Raw genomic sequence first — 19,728 nt, 5'->3', positions numbered from 1 at the left:
TTAATCCGATAATAAATTAAACCTTTACCACAACCACCTTACAAAACGTCAAATAACCACACAGAGGACATGTTTTTACATGTTTATTCACTATCACACTAAGTGCTCCCATTTCAAGATACATCTCATTGCCTTGTTCTTATACTGTAATGTCATTTGGAGTTAACAAAGTAGAAAGAAGACGGTTTATGATCTACAACGTGTGTGTGCCAAAACTGTCTGGCCCCCTGCCCACCCCACCACCCCCAAAAAATAAAATAGAAATTAACAAAACACATGAAAATATAAAGAGAATAGAAGAGAACTGATGTCATGTGCAAGAGCCCCTCCAAAGCCACAGAGTGCTGGATGAGGTGGGTTGTAGAGATACTCTTACTATTCTTCCAGTCAGGAGAAGCTGTCAACTCGGGTTTGGATGTGTCTTCAGGTGCTTCTACAGTTTCAAATTTGGGGTCTTTAAGGGCAAAATTAAGGGCAGTGATATGACTTGGGGCAAAATAGATTCTCAAATTATGTTTAAGTGGGATTCTTGGCTGAACATCCTTCGCTTAATAAGGGGGGGGGGGGATCTTTGAAAACAAAACAAAACAAAACCAACAAAAACAGTAATGTGGTACCAGGCCTACGAGACAGGGGTTGGAGGAGGGAAGAGAGCAAGTAGTGTGGAGGGGAGACAGTCGACTGGATTAAAAGGTCCCTCCTCTGGTGCTCAAGGCTAATAAGAGTGTGAGGATGCTTCAGAGGGACACTAACTGGGCTATGGAGTGCCATGAGAACACTAAGGCTTAGAATTAAACTCAGTGGAGAGGTTCTGCTACTGAGAAACATCAGGAGGTCCAGTATACGTGCTCCCTTCCTCCTACGACGTCCCCTGTTCCCAAAGCCGAGCACCAACTGGATCCCTAACACACATACAGGTATCCTTATATCTGCTTACTGGGGCTATGTACACTCAGGCACAGGTTTACACAAACCACAGGCCTAAAAAAAACTGATTGATCCAGTAGAGCTGACTTGGATCAACCCCACCCACCCCGACATCCCCCAAATCAACTCCTCACATCTCAGAACACCCACCCCGTCTCCCCCCCTGCAATCCCCACCCTCCTGTGGGTGGGTTCAGTGTGGAGCTCAACGGATAGTGTATCTGACATAGGGCACTTCCACGTCTTCATCTGACAGGTCGTTACAGCAGAGCTCAAACACGAGGGCTTTCACATGCTTGCCCAGCTTCTTTTTGGACACCTTAGTCACAATCTCCGTCATCCTACATGACACAAAGAAGAATATGATTAGAACCATGAATTAAACACTCACTAAAATTAATAGATCTGTTTGACATGAACTAGTAGTGTATACACAGGTCAATCAATGATACCAATTTCAGTTCTGTTGCATTCAGGTTAAACAGAATGAGGGTGCTGTTACTGTGCATGTTGGTTAGAACTACAGCAACCTCAAAGGGTCGAAACTCAAAAAATTCCTATTGGGTTTTAAAGTACGGGCTTACATCTTATTTATGTATCATTTTTCTTATGGCACAAGCTTGCTATGCAGAAATGGCTAAATGCAGCTGTTTACTTCAAAAAGTATGTAATTTACCAATTTTATATGCAGTATAGTAATAGTGCTACTGAAATGAAACTCGACTCAAAACTGAGTCTCTGTATATCACATGGATCATGTATGATTCAACTGTTCCTCAAGGTTTAGTGTTAAAAAAAAAATAAAACAACAACTGCAATAAATAATATCAAATCAGTACTTAAGTATTGTATCTACACTTTGTATGTGCTAAAAACAGAGAAAGGTGCATGTGAACAGTATACTCACGGCAGGTCCAGTCTCTCTTTGAGTTTGGCAGCAGGCATGAAGAAGGAGTAGAGCATGGACACTCCCTGAGAAAGCATGGTGATCTCCAACTTATGCTCATTCTGACAGGGAACAGAAGAGAACAAAAATAGTTTTGTTAGTCAGATGCCAGACACTGCATGGTGGCACACTGGGGAGAGGAGGTGATGAGCACGTACTTTAAAGTAGTCCAGGAACTGTCGGAGTGTCATCTCCTCCCCATTGGGCTGCATCCCTGTGACTTCGAAGCGATCCCACAATGACCATTCAATTTCGTAATACTGAAAAACAATGAAGAGCAAGGATTAATGCTAGTGATGTCTGCCACAAAAATATCACAAGTTATTGCTGTTTGCTAAAATGCATAATACTGCACAAACAATTCATTTAATCTTAAATAAACTCCAATTAGAGTTTAGCAAATCTAGGTTTAGTAAAGTAAATCCAGATTTAAAATTAAGCAGACCTCTGTTGCACACTTAAGAGCTAATTTGAGTAACTTATTGAGATGCTTGCTTACCTAAGTTAAATATAATAATAAAAATTTATGAGTGCTTTTGGGACTTATTAAGTATAGAAGAGGGAGGAAACTTAACTTTCAGCTGCTCTGAAAAACTTAAACCACCTCAAGTGTAAGTTTAATGTTAATACTGGAACACACGATAAAGTTCTGGTGCAACATAAATAAATTTAATCTAGGTTTAGAGTAAAAACTAAACATTTAATCTGGTTTAAAAACTAAAATTTAAATAAAAATTTAAAAAATTCCTTGTTGGTGCAACACGGCCTTGGACCAGGGTAGAAGTCATTATTGAACAAGAATGCAGATTTTTCTCCTCAGCACACACTGATAACATCAGCGTGAGAAGGTGAGTTGAACTCACTTACACCCAGGCAGACAAACTGCGTCTATCTGGTGCATCAGTATTAGCATGGCTGGATCATCATTGGAGTTCAAAACATCTAATGGCTACATTTGGGTACCCTTTAAGAGATGGCTAAATATTTTCCAACAGCATGGACACATAATATATCATCATTTAGACATCAAAGCAGCTGCCCACCTTGTGTCTGGGAGCAGCAATGGGCTCAGAGAAGGCAAAGAAAGGCAGGGCCAAGTTCATGAAGCCATTCTTGTATGACTCCAGCTTCTTGTGTCCTTGGACAATTTTGAAGAGCTCCAGGCACACCAGACCCACCACTGCGGCCGTGGTGGTGGCGATGGCAGGAATAATCTTGCCAGCTATCAGTTTGCTCTGATGGTGATGAGTGCCAATGTAATGAAGAAAGAAAAGACAGTCAATTATTTTTTTTCATTGTTAAACCTGCAGTAGAAAAACACATCAGTAAAACATTCCAAATTTCTAGGAGAGCTCTAAAACACATGCAGTGAAGGATCAGGAGTCCACAAGTTATTTCATCCAAAGCCAGGTCTAAAAATCTACCTTGTGTCTGTCTGTGGGGGGAATGTCATAATTCTCTGCTCTCAGGTTGGATGCTGCTACGATGAAGTCCATGTGGAAGTTGGTGTCATCATCCTGAGAAAACAGTGGCCACCACCATCACATAAATACACATAATCAGTGCAGGTTGAGGTTGTATTCAAGACCAACAGCAAAAAATTGAGGCCATTACACAGCAACTCAGATACAAGAGGAAAAACTGTGTACCTTTTCAAAGTCAATGGGGTTGAGTTTGAACTGGAAAGACTCCGGGGAAGGCAGTTGGGCCTTCAGCTCCTCCAGTCTGGAGTCATCTGTATACAAAGAGATCATTTGTGCATGTGTCTTACAGAATCAATAATGACCTCTGACTTCAATGAATAAACTAACAAATCATAAACACAAACATTTCTTAAGCTTTAATCAAAATTTTGATCCCTGACTTTGAATGCTTTGTTGCACTGTCACAGATCTGGCCATCTTACCAACAGAGGAATTGCTATTCTGCAGGTCCTGATCAGACACGTGGATTTTAACCCCTGAACGAGGGGTAAACACTGGCACCTTGACTTCCTGCAAGATCTTGATCACGCCTGCACGATCAGTGCTGCCCTGCACACTGTATGTCTGGGCGTAGAGGCTGGCTGCTGCCATGATATAGTCCATGTGCAGCTCCTACAAAACAGAGCATTTCTGTCATTATCTTGAGACTGCATCAATGAGCTCAGAGCATGTACTGGTCAAGCAGGTGCACTTCAGAAACCACTACTTACATTGCTTGTGCTGAATTCTAGGGGGTGAGGACACCTCTTTGGGCCAGACCAGAAGGGGGCACCAGAGCTGGTGAGCTGAGAGAGACAAATAAATTAATACCTGAAGCCCAGTAAAATGCAAAACCAGAACAAGTACATTTTGTAACAATGATTCCATAACAATTCTCAACACTTTATCTAATTTATGCATAAAATGCCCAAACATGTTTTAGACTATAGACGATAGATGACTGGAGGTGAGGAGAGACATGGGAACAATAATGCAACAAACATCCTCAGTCTGATGTGAACTGTGGTGTTGTGGTTAACGCTCAGTTCATTAACCACAAACTTATTTATGCATTACATTCGTAACATCTCAGTGACAAAACTGAGCTCTGAGTCAATCAACAATTTTGAAAGAGCAAAGTAAAAAAGTCTTAATACACACATGGAAATCATTTCACCAATACTGAAAACCTCTACCATTTGAAATAGCATCTTGTCCTTTGGGATGTCAGTGTTTTCAGTGACAACAAACCCCACACTGCTGCTGTGCCTGTGTCTGGGAGACTGTTGCTAACTTTGGTTGATAGTGGACCATGTCTGAATGAAATTTTCAAAGCGCAGTGATCAAACACGGTTATTACACCAATTAAAATCTGTAAAAGTGATATTAATAGTCTGGAATTTTACAGTGCTTTATTGTGAAACCAATTATCATTTCATCCCTACCACTGTATAATGTGTACCATAGACTGGCAAAGTTGACTATGATGTGACGAATGCATTACATGTTCAATTTATTCAAATTCTTTTGAGAATAGATTTAATTTCATTGCAGCTAAATCAAAGCAGCAATGCCAAGTCATGTATTCAGTTACCTCACTATAAAAAAAAGACCCTAGTTATTTCATGTTATATTCTTCAAATGTAAGAGCAATGCTTCAGCATTGCTTGGAATTGAACTTTTTTTTTTTCTGACCAATAACCGATCCTCATGAACCAATCATTAACCAACAAGATTAATTTGTTATGAGTGCCCCTATAGCACAGATGGTAAAGCGTGTGCCCTTTGTTCTGAGGCTATCAGTCCTCTGCAGCGGCCGCTGGTTCAACTCCTGTCTGTGGCCCATTTGCTGCGTGTCATCCTCTCTCTCTCTCTCTCTCTCTCTCTCTCTCGCTACCCCATTTCCTGTCATATCTTCAGCTGTCCCTATCAAAAATAAAGGCAAAAGCCAAAGAAATAATCTCTAAAAAAGAATGGATGAATGTCTGTGACCCATTAAACATAAATACAATGACCATGCAACAAACTTTTTCTATTACTTTTTTTGGGCTATTTTACTTATAAAAATTAACAGTTGATAAACAGGAATTTTGATTGATTAATACCAACATCCCTGGTACAACAATTTTGAAAAAAACAAAACAAAACATTGCCTTGCTCACTGATTTTATGATCGAGTCCACATGAAAATATGTGAAACATCCCAGACTAGACAGTAAGCATTCCCAGAGAACTGATATTCATCATGCAGTGTGCTCAATGTGTACCTGATCTGGGGGGAAGTTGTGCAGTAGCTGGCGGATGTTGTTGCTGTACTGGCACTGCCAGTGGTTGCGTGCCCAGGCTACACAGTCAGTCCAGCTGTGGGGGCAGTCTGTGACAAGGCTCTTGTAAACAGCCTCCAGCACCTCCACAGGTTGAGCTCCAGGAAGTTTCAGAGTACGCTCCATGAACTTTGGATCTCTGCAAGGACAATGATCATAAACCTCATAAGCTGGTTATGTTCATCAGTTGTTCCCCCAGCAGGATTGTTTGAAGAAATTACTACGTAGATCAACAAAAAAAAAAAGTAAATTTCTGCAAGCTTATTAATGCAAACAAAAGTAATTTGCCAATCTGAACTTTCATGAACTTCAGTGATGCCATGGTCACGTTAGAATGACAGGGAAAGGAAACTCACGTGAGGTACTGCATGGCATTCTCCGGTGGCTGTTTGAACAGTCCCTCAAACTCATCACGGGCCCACTGAACAGAGGACACGATTGAGAACAGATCAATTTTACACTCAATTCACTAAATTACAAGTAAAGCATGCATGTAAAACATAACTATTCAGAGGTGGGCTATTCATGACTCATGCATTACTCTATTAACCCTATTGTGACACTATTCCCAGAGACTGCAACATAGAGTTTGCATGTAAGAACAAATGATTTAATAAATTTTTACCACAAGTTGTTGCAATATGACTCCTTCAATAATTTGATACAAAATATTTTGTACTCTAGTAAAGCACTCAAAAATGATGAAACTATCATAATATTTAATCCTAAAAAAGATTAAGAGGTAAGACTGAGTTTAAGTTTGTCAATATTACAAAAGCAACAGAAAATGTGGTCATTATTGTTTTTCTTAACTGCACACCCCTGGGTCCGTGTTTATCTTAAATGTAGCCATGTCTGCGTACCAACCTGCAGTGTGTGTTCGATGGCGTTTGGGAAGTTCTTGAGGGTACAGATGGGGATGGACTTCTCAGGTGGGTCTTGGCTGGAGCTGTATGACTCTGTGAGGTGGGGGATCACAACCTGGACATTGCCTTTGGTACCCAGAGTACCAGACTCCAGTAAGGGTTTACGGTAGTAAACGCACCTTCGATCCATGTACATACCTGCACAAAGACAATCCAGGGGACAGAGGTTAAATAAAGAGGGTTATGCATTTGATGTTCTATGAAATATACATTTGACATTTTATATATGAAATAATTTAAAATTTAAATTGTGTCTCTTACGTGCATCAACATTGTCAAGTGCATTGGCCACTCCATCAAGGCTTTCAAAGAAGTCGTCGTCATAGATCCTCTCTGTGTCGGGGCCCACCCTGTTCTGGTGACCTGTGATCCTGATGGAGGGGTTCATCTGCTTCACTGCAGCAGCAGCTGTGTCACTCTTCATTTTCTGTTACCAAATACACACAACTGATATTAGTCTCCTTTTTACTTTCTGATCAAATACATTCAATATAGCAACTGCAAATAGCAAATGAAACTTTGAGAAGGAGAAAAATGTTATAGTAGTCATATGTGCTGATCATTTGATGTTAAAAGTTACAAAAACACTGACAGTAACATTAGCAATAACATTGCAACAATAATTATGGCCTATGGAATAGATTTGTCAGCTGTGGGTGCAGAATGTCACCTTTGTATAAACTAAGACAAATAAGTTCATGTAACAATAATAGTGTTCCAACACCAATCTGTACTTTCAAATGTCACCACATGAATTAACCAATAGATTAACAATGAGCTGTTTGACTCCAGGCATTCGGTTTCCTCCATCTAATGCTGTGCCATGACATCATCCATTAGCAGCAGTTAGATTAAGTGCATTCAGAAGCAGTTACAATGACCAGAAAATCCATATGCAGCCCTGCTTGGAAATATCAAATTCAATCAATAAATGGAGAACTTGGGTCTGGGCGATATCGAAAATTAAATATCACAATATTTTTGACCAAATACTGTGATATTGCAACAATATTATGTGGATGACCATGTTTTCACAGAATCATCAGTAATGTTGATATAATTACTTAGCAGGTAAAGGAAAGTAATCGAACAGCTTTAAATTGAACAATTTAAATTCAGAACACTTCATCACTTTACTGTAATAAGACTTGATATCTAGTCACATCACATTAGCAAATCACAGATATATGATATATATTGGCATGATATATATATGATATGATATTGGCATATTGCACAGCAGCCCTAGGCAAACTTCTGCACTACCTACTTCATATCTATCAGACAGACAGGGTTGAGCAGAGATGATACTGACCGTGACATCGTGGGGTCTGAAGAGAAACTGTCTGTTGAGGTTGGACTTCTCGATGGTGTCCATATCTGTCACAATGACCTCACCCTCACCACTTGCTAGTCCAATCATGGCAAAGTTTTTCAACAGCTCACATCCAATGGCACCTGCTCCGACCTGGAATGATAAAACCTCTCAGTGAGTAAAGCTGTCCAAGTTGCACTGCTGACACTTTTCAGCAAACACCAACCATTTACAGTAGTCAGTAGAGTAACAAATCTGATGCCATATTAACATGCAGTACATCTGGTCAGAAACATTTCAATGTGGTGAATGTCATTAAAATGCTAATTAGAGGATAAGGCTGATTATATTGTATGCTTTTAATTGAAAAATCCTAAAACATAAAAAACATTTTTTATGTCAGTACATCGTCAATTTTCAGCCCAAAAACCATTTTCATCATCATGTGTAAAATTAACACTGTCCCTTTTCAGTCTTAATGTATTACTATATCACCTTTGTAACTTGATTTCTATAGTTATTCTAAATACATGCCACCAGGTCCGATTCTCCTCAAAATGAGACAAGGCTGTTTTTGCATTTTTCCAGTTAGAGTTAGTGATAAGTTTGTTAACCAGCTAAAAAGAAGCACTAGATTTTTAGATAGTAGTCTTTCCACAATAATGTAGCATCAACTATGAAGTGTAATTTTGTCCACAGGGTCCCCCGAAATCAAACTTAAAGTTACTGGTATTGACATTACATTGTTTGCTATCTAGCTAAAAAGTTAACGAAAAATGTCATTGTTTGCTAGCTGGCTGAAAAACTATTGAGACTACTCATGATGGCTCGGCAGAAGATAGAATAGAAATTTAATAACTTTATTCCTTCTACAAAAGGGCAGCCATTTTAAAAATTAAATCTCAAGTGTAAGATCAGATTTTAAAACTGAAGGTTTAAATGTTTGGTCCAACATAAATAAAGTTAGTCTCTGTATGGAGTAAAAACTAAAGAGAGGTCGAAAGAAATGTCTTCATTTATTCTTTCTTTGTTTTAATCTACTTTTAAAGTTTGGTGCAACAAAATTTTATGTTAAACCATAATTTAATCAGGGCAAATATTTTAAATTCCTTGTTGGTGCAACACAACCTTAGAGCAGGATAGCAGTTCTTAATGAAAAAGATCACTTGATTTTTTTTCTCCTCAGCACACACTGATGATGCCAGCGTGAGAAGGTGAGTTGAACTCACTTACACCCCGGCAGACAAACTGTTTCTGCCTGGTGCATCAGTATTAGCATGGCTGGATCATCATCGGAGCTTAAAACAGCTAATGACTACATTGAGGTAACCTTTAAGATGTAACACCAACTGGCGAAATGTTTTCCTAGAGGGGAGACATTATATATCATTTACAGGAGGTTATAACAGTAGAAACACTACTACTTTTGTCAACAGGGGCCTCCATTTTATCAGTACTTTGCCAGATGTTCTTAGGCATCCCACAACCAAAAAAAGAACACAATATGTACAACCGTTTAAGACATACTATACTGGTATGAAGGTATATACAAAACAAATTTCTTGACATTACTGTATTCACACTGTACCTATATAATCTGTCATTGGATTTTTCTGCTCATGATCTAAGTGGTTGATGTTATTAATAAGCTAGTTCTTACAGTTACACTGAAATTACTGATATGACAGGGAATAATTGATTGTGGTGCTGAATTCCATTGATGTGATGCACTGTAGGAAAAGAAGGCCTGGCTAAATGCAGTTTTCTTGAGTGGGACTGTGCAGTCGCCTTCTCAAAACAACTCACCTATACAGTAGCTTCATAATTTTTTTAAAGGCTAAATCATTTCCTAAATACTTTCCTAAACCCCACTATAGTTTCTGGTTTGGCTATGCAGACAGTACATGATAGTAGGATCAATTCATGTTTTGGTCTTTCATAGGATTTGTTGACAATCAGAAAAATATAGACTATCACCACCAGTCTTATCCTTTAAATCTTCCCTAGCAACAGGATGCCAGAGGAGGTGTTGGAAAGTTTTCCATTGGCCAACTCACCAGGAAGTAGCGCTGTTTGCCAAGTATATCCTGCATCTTGGTGCCAAACACTGCAATCTGCCCATCATATCGACAGTTCCTCTGGGAGAAAAAGATAGAGACAAAAAAAACAGGTTTAACACCTTGGTTTGTTAACACCTTGGTTTGTTACCATCATGTGCATCCATTTTCAGCATTAGTGTGTGAAGATTTGCTCCGACCACTTACAGGGGCACACTCTTCCTCTGTGAGCATGACTCCTTCCTCTTCAGACAAGCACTCCAAGGCATCAAAGTACAGCCACTGCATTATGGGCATGAATTTTCCTGTGCAAGCCTAAAATAATGAGGAGCATGTAAACAAGTATAAATCAGGATTCACAAAAGACAAAGATTTATTATTAGGTATGAACACATAATAGTAGCACCACTCTACAAACATAACAGTACACCAAAAGATTACTGAAAACTTTACTAAGAAAAAAAAAAAAAAAAAAAAAACAACCCACACACACATTGTTACAGTAGTACTGAATCCACTTAAATTTGCACACAGTGCTCCACTGACCTTCATCACTTCCTGTGCAGCCAGACCCCCAATGAAGGCATTGACAGGGGCCAGGTCACCAGAAGCAACATATGACAACTTTTTGACAAGATTCTCATCCAACTGCTCCACTTTGGCTGATCCAGTCTGGGCTGAGTTCACCTCTTTGGCCAATGTCAGTAGCTCCTCACCATCAGCCTAGAATACCACATGGCTCAGCATGAATAAAGCTCACCAACTAGTACTAATTACATGTCAACTTCATCATGCACAATCATTTACTGGCAATTCCACAATGACTGTAGTTTTTGCATGTAATGATAGAGGCTAAATGAAATTACTTCATTTAGAAGATCTACACTAATGTTATTACTGACAAATTTCCCAATAGCGCGACTTAGAAGACCAGTGGCCATTATCAAAGCATGAATTAAATAGTTGGTTTTAGCCATAATCATTTCATCAACTTCCTGCAAGCCACTGTGGTATTTACACCGGTGTTAGTGAGAATTACCTGGCTCCAAGGTACAGGAAGGTGGTTGTGTTTCTTCTGGAAGGCATGGATAGCCTGGAAGCCCACGTGCAGATGTCCTGGACGATCGAACTTGGCAAAGTCTGTCATCATGAACTCTGGCTCAGCCATGGAGGAAGAGATCGATTTCTGCACATGAATAACACCCAAGATAGTGAGGTTGGACTCCATATTAAATTTTTCCAGCAGTGAGAACAACAGCAGATAATGTGGCGACACCGGTATTATGATGGGATTAGATGTTTTGCTGATCACTGGCATTAATGGGAGACAAAAAAAGACCATAAAACCAAGGGTCACGTATCAAATGGCTATAATGGAAAAAAAGAAGATGAATTATTGCTATGTCACCACAATACAACTTGGTGTTGAAAATCATTGCCACTTACAAAAGCAACCTTCTTGGGCATCTTGACCTGGGAGACAATTCCTCCTCTTACATAATCTGTGAATCCAGATGTATCACAGATGCTGAAGGTGTAGGGACCTGGACAGAGAAGAAGTCATGTCAGTTTGTAACAGTCATAAACAGACAAACCAAAAATTGAGTTTTTCTAAACAGAAAGTGGTCTTACCTAGAACTTTAATTTCCACTGGCTGGCAGTTGTTGAGCTCTGTCATACCCTGAATTTCTGTAAAGGTGACAAAGTCTCCGCTCTCAAAGCCATGACGAGCCTCATCCAGACATGTCACAACCCCTTGATTGTCCTGAAGAAACCAAGAGTGCGGAACAATTAGACAAACATTGTAAAGTATCGCATCAGTGTATTTTAATATATGAAAAGGGCCTTTATTTGTACTTGCAGGACTTAATGACCATGTTTTATAACCTGATGGAACTTGCTTAGTTAAGCTAAGTTAAGGTACTTCTATTTGTGCAAATCCTTTATAATAATTATATTTTATTTTACAACTTATGATGAAAGCCTGAAGTAGGCAAAAAGTACCTCAAAAGTATGAAATAAATCTGATACCACAAACCTTCAGCCAATGAAAGAAAATTATAATCATACTAAAACCTATTTGAAAATAAAATGATTTAAGAATAAATTTTTAAAGATAGTTAAAAATTGCCATCTTGTGGCTTAAATTTTACTTTTTGTACATAAATTCTACCTGAGAGAGGTCTCAGAGACTTTGTGGTTAAATGTCTTTGACAGGTTTATATTAAGTACCTATTTTAAGGTGTGTCACCCACTTTTTTTTCCCACAAAACAGCAACTATTTACAAGTTTGTAACAGACCAACACCATACAGTACTTAACTTTTTTACTCCACTACATATACCTGACAGGTATAGTTACTAGTTACTGACAGGGAGTATTTTACTGCACAGTGGTTACTTCTACTTTTCATACTGATAACAGCTGATAATGTTTAAGGTTTTAAATGCAGGACTTACTTGTAGTGGAGTATTTTCACAGTGTGGTATTAGTGTTTTTACTCAAGTAAAGGATGTGAATACCTTCTCCAGCACAGCTCACCTGATCCCAGTGAGAGGCTGAGTTACTCTGTCGCTATGTTCTCCACAGAGAGTTTATCATCTTTCTAATTGTTGCTGCTTTATGATGTTGGCTGATCAGGTTCTTTAACTCTCAGCTTCTCTTCGTTCTCCTCTCAAAGCATGTTGTTTATTTACTATAAACAACATGCTTTGAAAGGGGAACGAAGATTTTCACGGATTTTATGACTCCATTCTAGCAGCTAATGCGCTAAACTCTTCCAACTATCAACACATCTGAGATCTCAGTCTGCTGTATTAATTATCAGCTGTAGATCAAGCCAGTTCCTCTCTGCTGCAACATTGCTCATTTAAATACATCTACAGTATATATTTTAAAGTAATTAAGTCTTCTTCACTGAAGTTTTAGGATGTGGGGAGAGGTGGGGCAACGCCCCCTATTGACCAGCCGCCACTGGTAAAGACTAACCTTGGTGATCATGGAAATCATGGCACTCAGCGGCTGCTCTCCATTGGTGTCGTACACTATCATCTCCTCACCGAAGTCACAGAAAAGCTGGCTACAAATAAGAACATATGAAGATAAATGTTAGACACATACTTCACACAAATCATAAATGAACAAGAAGGGGTCAGAATCTTACCCAAAAAGACCACGTGTATCTGCGATGATCAGCTTGATTCCTTTGCTGTGGCAGAACTCTCCCACATGCTGCTGCTCGTCCAGAGTGGAGTTGGTCAGCACTACAACCTAGGTTGCAAAAACAGACAAATTCAAATACCAACTACCAACAACTCTTGGATGCTGAGTGAGGGGGCACTATGTTCTACTGAAGTCATACCTGGAACTTGGTCAGGTAGTCTTCGGAGAGGGCTCCGGTGTAGGCGGTCACAGGGACGTAGTTGTTGAGTTCAGCCAAACGAGGCTGACTCACCTCTGCTCTATTCTTCCCCAGGTCCTCCTCCCGAAGGTAAAACTGACATCAAAAAAGTATATAAAAATGTCAAGGAATGTCAAGGACAACAACTGCCAATACCATTAGATGAGTGCCGGCTATGGCAATATAGGAGAATAGAGGCCATGTTTGCATGAACAAACATAAATCTAAAAGATGTATACAACTGCCCATACTAACGGTTTCAAATAATTTTTGAAAATTTCTCCATCCACAATGAATTTCCACAACAAAAATCTAAATATTTTTAGTCTCCTGACAAATTGAGGCAATCACAGCCTTCATTTATCAATCAAGATAGAGGGAGAGAGACAATTTTGTCACTTAATTCACTAGTTCTCAGCAGTTTACACCTCTGTTCTGTAATCCTAGTCTATACCAGTGGTTCCAAAAGTTTGCACCATGAAGCAAATTCAGGTGTGCTACAGGATTTGGTGACCACCATAAATTATTACTGCAACATACAACTATACAAAAAAATATGGATTATCCTTGGGCTGAATAAGTTTGAAAACCCCTCATCTACACATTGACTTAATGATTGTGTATTTGGCTCTTTTAAACACTCAGTAAGTAACTGGCTGTACTGACATTCAAATAAGAAAACAGAGAGAGTTGATGGTGAGACAGTTGGCTTCTTTATAATTCTGCTGCACACCCAGACATGTCTGTGTGTGAATATGTCACTGTTCAAGAAAATCTGAAACCAACAGTATCAGGTTTAGCCAGTAGCAGTTTTTTTTTTTAAACACCCGTTTGCAAAGACATTGTAATCAAATGTTAAGAGGAAAGACTTAGTATGGAACAAAAGCCAACTTGTGGGGTGTTAACCAAGTGTGAACATGTCTGAGATCTGATTAAAGGCTTACGCCTATAAAAATGGATGACATGTTAACAAAAGTGACAGAAATATAAATATATTATTCAATTTAGCTTGAATGAAAAGGGCCACTGGGGCAAATGCCAGTGGCTGAAATAGAAATGTTTTAGCACATAAGGTTAAACTCAGACTAATGTTCACAGACATAGCTTACATATGGCTCTAATCAAAAGTCTAGCCTCTACTTTTTCTCCTGACCTAACATCTGAGCAATGTACTCACACATTTATGTGCCTGTTCCTTTAATAGACATATCAGCATTTAGAGTGCTAGACCTAAACAATCTTGCCACTGTAATGATGTACTAAAACAGGCTCTAGCTCTATGATTATGACCCAGGGAGAGGCCACCCACTGATAAATCTGGGTCAACCCATGGGTAGCAAGGGTGGGGGTAGCTGCAGTAGTCTTTTTGGATGGCAACAATACAACATGAGTGACTCACAATAGACAGAGCCACAGTGCACTTAGGAATCATGCTTAACAACTATGGAACACCAGATAAATCCCCAAACAAATCCAATGCCTGAGTTAAGGAATGTCTGTATGAGTGGAAATATAAATTAATAAAAAAATAAGTGACTATATTCTGAACTACTGTCAAACAGGAATATCAATGCATGCTTCTACACACCTGAGAGGAGAGGTCTCTCCACTCTGCAACTCCTTGGTCGTGCACAGTGACACTTCTAACTCCTCCCAGGATGACGTTCTTGGCAATCTCCACTCCAAGACCTCTCATACCAGAGATGAGGACATTGGAGTTCTGCATGCGCTTCATCGCTTCATGGCCCAACACATAACTACAGAGGGAGCAATGGTACGGTGAGCACAACTATACATCGCTTAACAACCAGCCCATTAATAAATACTGAATCTCTGTTCGTTTTTCTTTATTAGGACAAAGATTCTACAGGGAATAGGCTTACAGTTGTCTGGAGTACAGGCCTTCATCGATCTCAGCATCATTGCCATTCTTAGCCATGCCCTGGAGAGACACAACAGGGGTTGCAATCAGTTTGTGTGACAAGTTCATCAAAGGTGTAGAGGTATGCATTAGTGCTTACGTTGGCAGGTGTGTGGGACAGATCAGTTCTGACAGAGTTAGAGGAGGAGCAGTGGGATCCCGTCTTCGTCTCTGACAAGCGAGGCTTCTTGGACAGCGGCGAGCTGGACATCTGTACATAAACACACACACTGTTAGAGACTGGTCATACAAGACAACGAACTGCCCAGTGTAAGCATTTAATCTCTCCTTTACAAGTTTATATTATTTTGTTTTCACAAAAATTACATAAAGGGCATATTAATTTAAAATTTTCAACAATAAAAAAAGCAGAGAGGCAACGGTGATCATATACTTATAATTCATGGAGAAAAGCCCTTCAAATTAATTTTGAGCAAGGTTAAAAATATGTTTGAATGATATCTTTCCATTATGATAAATATCTAAGCTAAATGCTACCGAATCCCCTTCATGTTGAAGAGAGGATTTCTAGTCTAGGGAGCAGCTGGGCTGGCTGCTGGCCAAACACAAATCTGCTAGAAAACGAACTCCCAGGGAAGAGCCATGAATAGCAGCATTATCAGAGCTTTTCATGCTCAGAGACAGCGCCTGCTTGTTTATGTACTTCCATTGTGTATTATACCGGTATTTAAGGACCGCCAACATCGTTTCAACAAAAAGAGCTGAATCATTAAAACTTCACTGCGGTAAAGTGAGCAACACCTCACGGTGGCCTGCAGGTGTGGACACACGGGCCATACAATGTCGCTGGAACTATCGTCGGTGTGAACATTAAAAAAGGGAGAGAATATGCTTAAGAGTGACATCCAAGCACATTGTGTTATTAACGAAATAATCCGACCAAACCCTGTCACTTCGGGAAGTGAAACAGGCCGCAGAATCTCGAACACATTCCCACCCCTCGACTAACATGATCTGCCACAATTTCCGCATCCAATGCAGCTAACTTACCTGCGACCTTAAAGTCAAACTTAACCGCTTAAAAACACCGCACTACTTCAAATGATTAAAGACTGGAGTTTTAAACAAAAAACGACTTAAACGTTAAATTTACTGTAACCCGAACTGTCGCTGTTCGTCCAAAACGAAAATGAAGGCATCCGGCATGATACAGCAAAGCAGCGAGCCTCCCGATTAGTACTGTTACTGTACTTCATTTGCTCAGCCTCATACATACACAGCTACAAACCATTTTAAAGGTTTCAACGGTTAAGAAAGGTGGGTCAAAAAATCAGTTAACAACACAGAGAGTAAACAGATTAAGTAGGTTGGCGTGCCACTAATCAGTTAAGTGATTTGGCAAGTAGACAGAGACGGAACATTAATAACTTAGAGGCAAGAAAACACCAGGCTGCCAGCCGATCCATTAGCAGCTCGGCCTAGGCCTGCATTACCCCCACAGTGCGGAACACAAGTTTACAAGCTAGCAGCTGTAGCTATCCTGGAACCTGCTAGCAAAAGACAGGTTTATTATGACAGCTAGCTATCACAGCTCCTCTATGGATGTGGGTTTAAGTCTCAGTACGCAAATAATAACACCATCTAACTTTGACGCGCAAGATAGGCAATTTTTGCGAATGAAAGACTAGCCATTACACTCGTGCTCCATTGATATGTCTTTTCTTACCAATAATCCTTCTCGGTCCCTTCCCAATGCGAACCCGCTCCTCTCCCGCAGTGTCTAGATGTCAGTAATGTCGATAGGTGTAAATTCGACGGTTTGTACAAAGAAAAGAGCCGCGATGCGGGATTAAGATGGTCTGCACTATATTGTCGAGTCACTATGTCGCTGGGCTCAGAGTCTCTTCTATGTAATTGCGTTGCTGGCTTTGCGACTGCAGACGGGAACAAAACCAAAATGGCAGATGGAGAGAAAGGGGCGGAGGAGCTGTGACGCATGGGCTAAAATATTCAACAGGAAAGGGTGGCTGTGAGCATGCTGCTCGGCCAGGAGCTCCGCTCATTGGCTGCTGAGCCGAAGCCAACTCGCATTCATCCCGCCCCTGCTATCAGAGAGATGCATGCCATGTATATTACTGTACAATGAACTGCGGGACATCGAGCAAACATATCGCAATTATTTTAAAAACGCGCACAGAGAATGTCTGACACACATGCAACAAAAGAAAGTATCAAGCGGGGACAATTTAGTGATATTTTCCCCAAAGTAAAGATACGTCAACCGGTGCTAAATGATAGCCATCAATAGCAGCATCTTTGTTTCAGTGATACGTTAGCGGTGGAGAACTACAGTGCACAGACAAAACTTACACACATGCCACAATGCATTATCAAAGAAAATAACACCTCTTAAGAGTATGTATTCCCAGTGCAACGCCAATTTGTGTATTGCGGTTTGAAGATGCACTTTTTCCCCCGAGTTCAGCACAACACATCACTAGTCCAGTCTGCTGCAATCATTACTGAGACAGGTACAACATGAGGTAGGCTACACGCTAGCTATATTGATGCTGAGCGTCTGGGCCCTCAGTCACATTAAGGTTAGGGGTGAGCATTCCTTGCAGAGGAGGAGTATTGGGGGAGGGGGTGCCTGGCAAATGACAAAGGCCCTGGAAAAGAGTGGGCCGCATATTCTCGGGTACACATGTCGTGGGGGATCCCCATTCTTATCTTTTTTGCTGCGAAATGACAATAAAACACTATTTTCATATTTCTGTCGGAGGTGAAAAGTGTGAATATCATTCACGTTAAGAGGCTTCGTCCTAACTTGACACTAGTCAATAGCACGTTACTGTGATAACATCGACTGTCGACCTATCATAACGTTAACTAAACACATATTTATCGAGATGAAATAGTGGCAATAACGTTACATTGTCTGAAACATAGCATGATGCAGTTTAGCTAGTGTCTGCCTCTGTAATGTTTGTAGCCAACTAGCCTTCAAGCTACCATTAACATTATTTATCACGAAACATTAATTAACACAACATTCTCATGCACATAAAAGGTGCAAACGCCAGTTTAATGTTAACAGTTACGTGACAGTGACTCGTTAGCAACCGTTAGCCGAAGCGGCCAGCTCAAACGGTTACGATAGCCAACGGCAACTATCGTTAACGTCTTCCAATAACGCAGATCAAACGACTGCGTAGTTGTTAGCTTGTGTGCGCTAGCTTTCAAGCTATCTAGCCACCCAACGACTTTTTCCCACTTGTGCCGCTGTGTTAGCTAACTAGCTAACGTTAGCTCAACTAGCTGGGGCTAACACTACCAAGACGGGAGCTTACACAAGTGTGCAGAACAACTTACCACATCCGATATTACTCGGCCTGATCTGTAGTATTAAAAATCGGCTTGTATTTAAGCAATAAACCTGACAAACAACGTGTCAAATCAACACCGCCGTTGACTGCAAACTGAAAAGTGTGTCAGGGTGGCGGGCTCTGTGTGAGTTTTTCCGCTGGACGGTTGCCTGCCCGGCTGTTCCCGAACCGTTTCCCCTCACTCTATTTCAGTTGAAAGCAAAGCAAAGCAGCAACATGTGCACGTTACAGGCACAACCATCATCCCAGTCCAGAGGGTTCAGCGAAAACTGAATTCCTTTGGTTTATCATAAGCAGATTTTGTTGCTACTCTTTAACGTTCAACCACACCACCTAGAATACAGAGTGTATTCAATTCTACCCTACTGCACGGTTCTGTCGTATATTAACGGTTTAGAACACCAATTATGTTTTTCACCCCCGCGCCTTCATCAGCATGGACTAATCCGAAGTTCACGCAGTGCCAGATGGGAATTGTAGGCATGCTCTGATAATATAAAACCTTTGAGAGAAATCATTGGATAAAGGACTAGAGATTATTTCAACTCTGGCTCTTAAAAAGCATAGCCGTAATTCATAGAATAAAAAAATGCATTTATATCTGAGAAAACTGTTATTAAGTATTCAATTAAGGATTTAACAAATGAAACAACTCAATATCAAATTGTTGTAATTCATGGAGTAAGATATAATATAACAGAATAAATTTTAATTAAAGTTTAACCCCACACTTATATCTAAGACAAAACTATTTTTAAATATTCAAATGAGGGTTTAACCAAGAAAACAACTCGAGAGCAAGATAGATTTTATACTTTTATTGAAAGACTTGCAAACAGCACAGTTTAGTACATAGGGACAGAATAGTGGATGTCAAGACTTGTTCAGGAAAAACCACAGAACCTGGTATTACATAGATCCAAAAGCAGAATGAAATTCAGAAAAACTTTTTTTACATCATTAAAAAGGAAAAAAGGAGCAAATATAGACAGGATTGTCCAATTAAACAGTACCTAATGAACGTGGCAACAAAACTGGAGGAAAATTAAAACAAACTTACTTGGGGCAAAACTTTTGGAGAACTTTGGAAAAAAAAGAAGAGG

General features: G+C 39.9%; 1 protein-coding gene and 2 non-coding genes across 4 annotated transcripts; all 3 read right to left on the bottom strand.

The window, feature by feature from the left end:
• Positions 1-70: 70 nt before the first annotated feature.
• On the bottom strand, positions 71-18,818 carry uba1 (ubiquitin-like modifier activating enzyme 1). 2 transcript variants are annotated; one of them, XM_084721149.1, is made up of 26 exons: positions 18,612-18,818; positions 15,379-15,489; positions 15,241-15,299; positions 14,946-15,114; positions 13,319-13,453; positions 13,121-13,227; positions 12,946-13,036; positions 11,590-11,722; positions 11,404-11,501; positions 10,997-11,143; positions 10,504-10,680; positions 10,165-10,272; positions 9,958-10,038; positions 7,901-8,053; positions 6,847-7,012; positions 6,527-6,723; positions 6,016-6,080; positions 5,603-5,798; positions 4,067-4,141; positions 3,779-3,968; positions 3,522-3,607; positions 3,297-3,389; positions 2,916-3,107; positions 2,031-2,132; positions 1,834-1,934; positions 71-1,267 (listed from the first exon to the last, which is right to left on the bottom strand). In XM_084721149.1, the coding sequence occupies exons 2-26, from the start codon at positions 15,487-15,489 to the stop codon at positions 1,132-1,134; spliced, it is 3,168 nt and encodes a 1,055-aa protein (XP_084577275.1). In that variant the 5' UTR covers positions 18,612-18,818; the 3' UTR covers positions 71-1,131. The 2 variants fall into 2 exon arrangements, with proteins under 2 accessions (XP_084577275.1, XP_084577274.1); XM_084721148.1 differs by lacking the exon at positions 18,612-18,818 and adding an exon at positions 16,966-17,194.
• LOC146325250 (small nucleolar RNA U6-53/MBII-28) lies at positions 2,684-2,804 on the bottom strand. Its single transcript, XR_014771159.1, has one exon. It is a non-coding gene; the product is annotated as a small nucleolar RNA U6-53/MBII-28 (small nucleolar RNA).
• Positions 9,078-9,198, bottom strand: LOC146325249 (small nucleolar RNA U6-53/MBII-28). Its single transcript, XR_014771160.1, has one exon. It is a non-coding gene; the product is annotated as a small nucleolar RNA U6-53/MBII-28 (small nucleolar RNA).
• Positions 18,819-19,728: the final 910 nt, after the last annotated feature.

This window comes from Lutjanus erythropterus, chromosome 6 (assembly GCF_056507025.1).
Source record: "Lutjanus erythropterus isolate fLutEry1 chromosome 6, fLutEry1.hap2, whole genome shotgun sequence".
NCBI lineage: Eukaryota > Metazoa > Chordata > Actinopteri > Lutjaniformes > Lutjanidae > Lutjanus > Lutjanus erythropterus.
The sequence above is the reverse complement of the archived record's forward strand: the minus strand, read 5'-3'. Positions and strand labels throughout refer to the sequence as shown.

What these genes read in the sequence shown, in the direction of transcription:
- uba1 (XM_084721149.1), bottom strand. Translation starts at nt 15,489, where the DNA reads ATGTCCAGCTCGCCGCTGTCCAAGAAGCCTCGCTTGTCAGAGACGAAG. An exon ending in TCAGACCCCACGATGTCACG is followed by an intron (nt 7,013 to 7,900) that starts GTCAGTATCATC and finishes ATTTGGTAACAG; the next exon opens with AAAATGAAGAGTGACACAGC. An exon ending in ACCCCATTGACTTTGAAAAG is followed by an intron (nt 3,390 to 3,521) that starts GTACACAGTTTT and finishes CTGTTTTCTCAG; the next exon opens with GATGATGACACCAACTTCCA.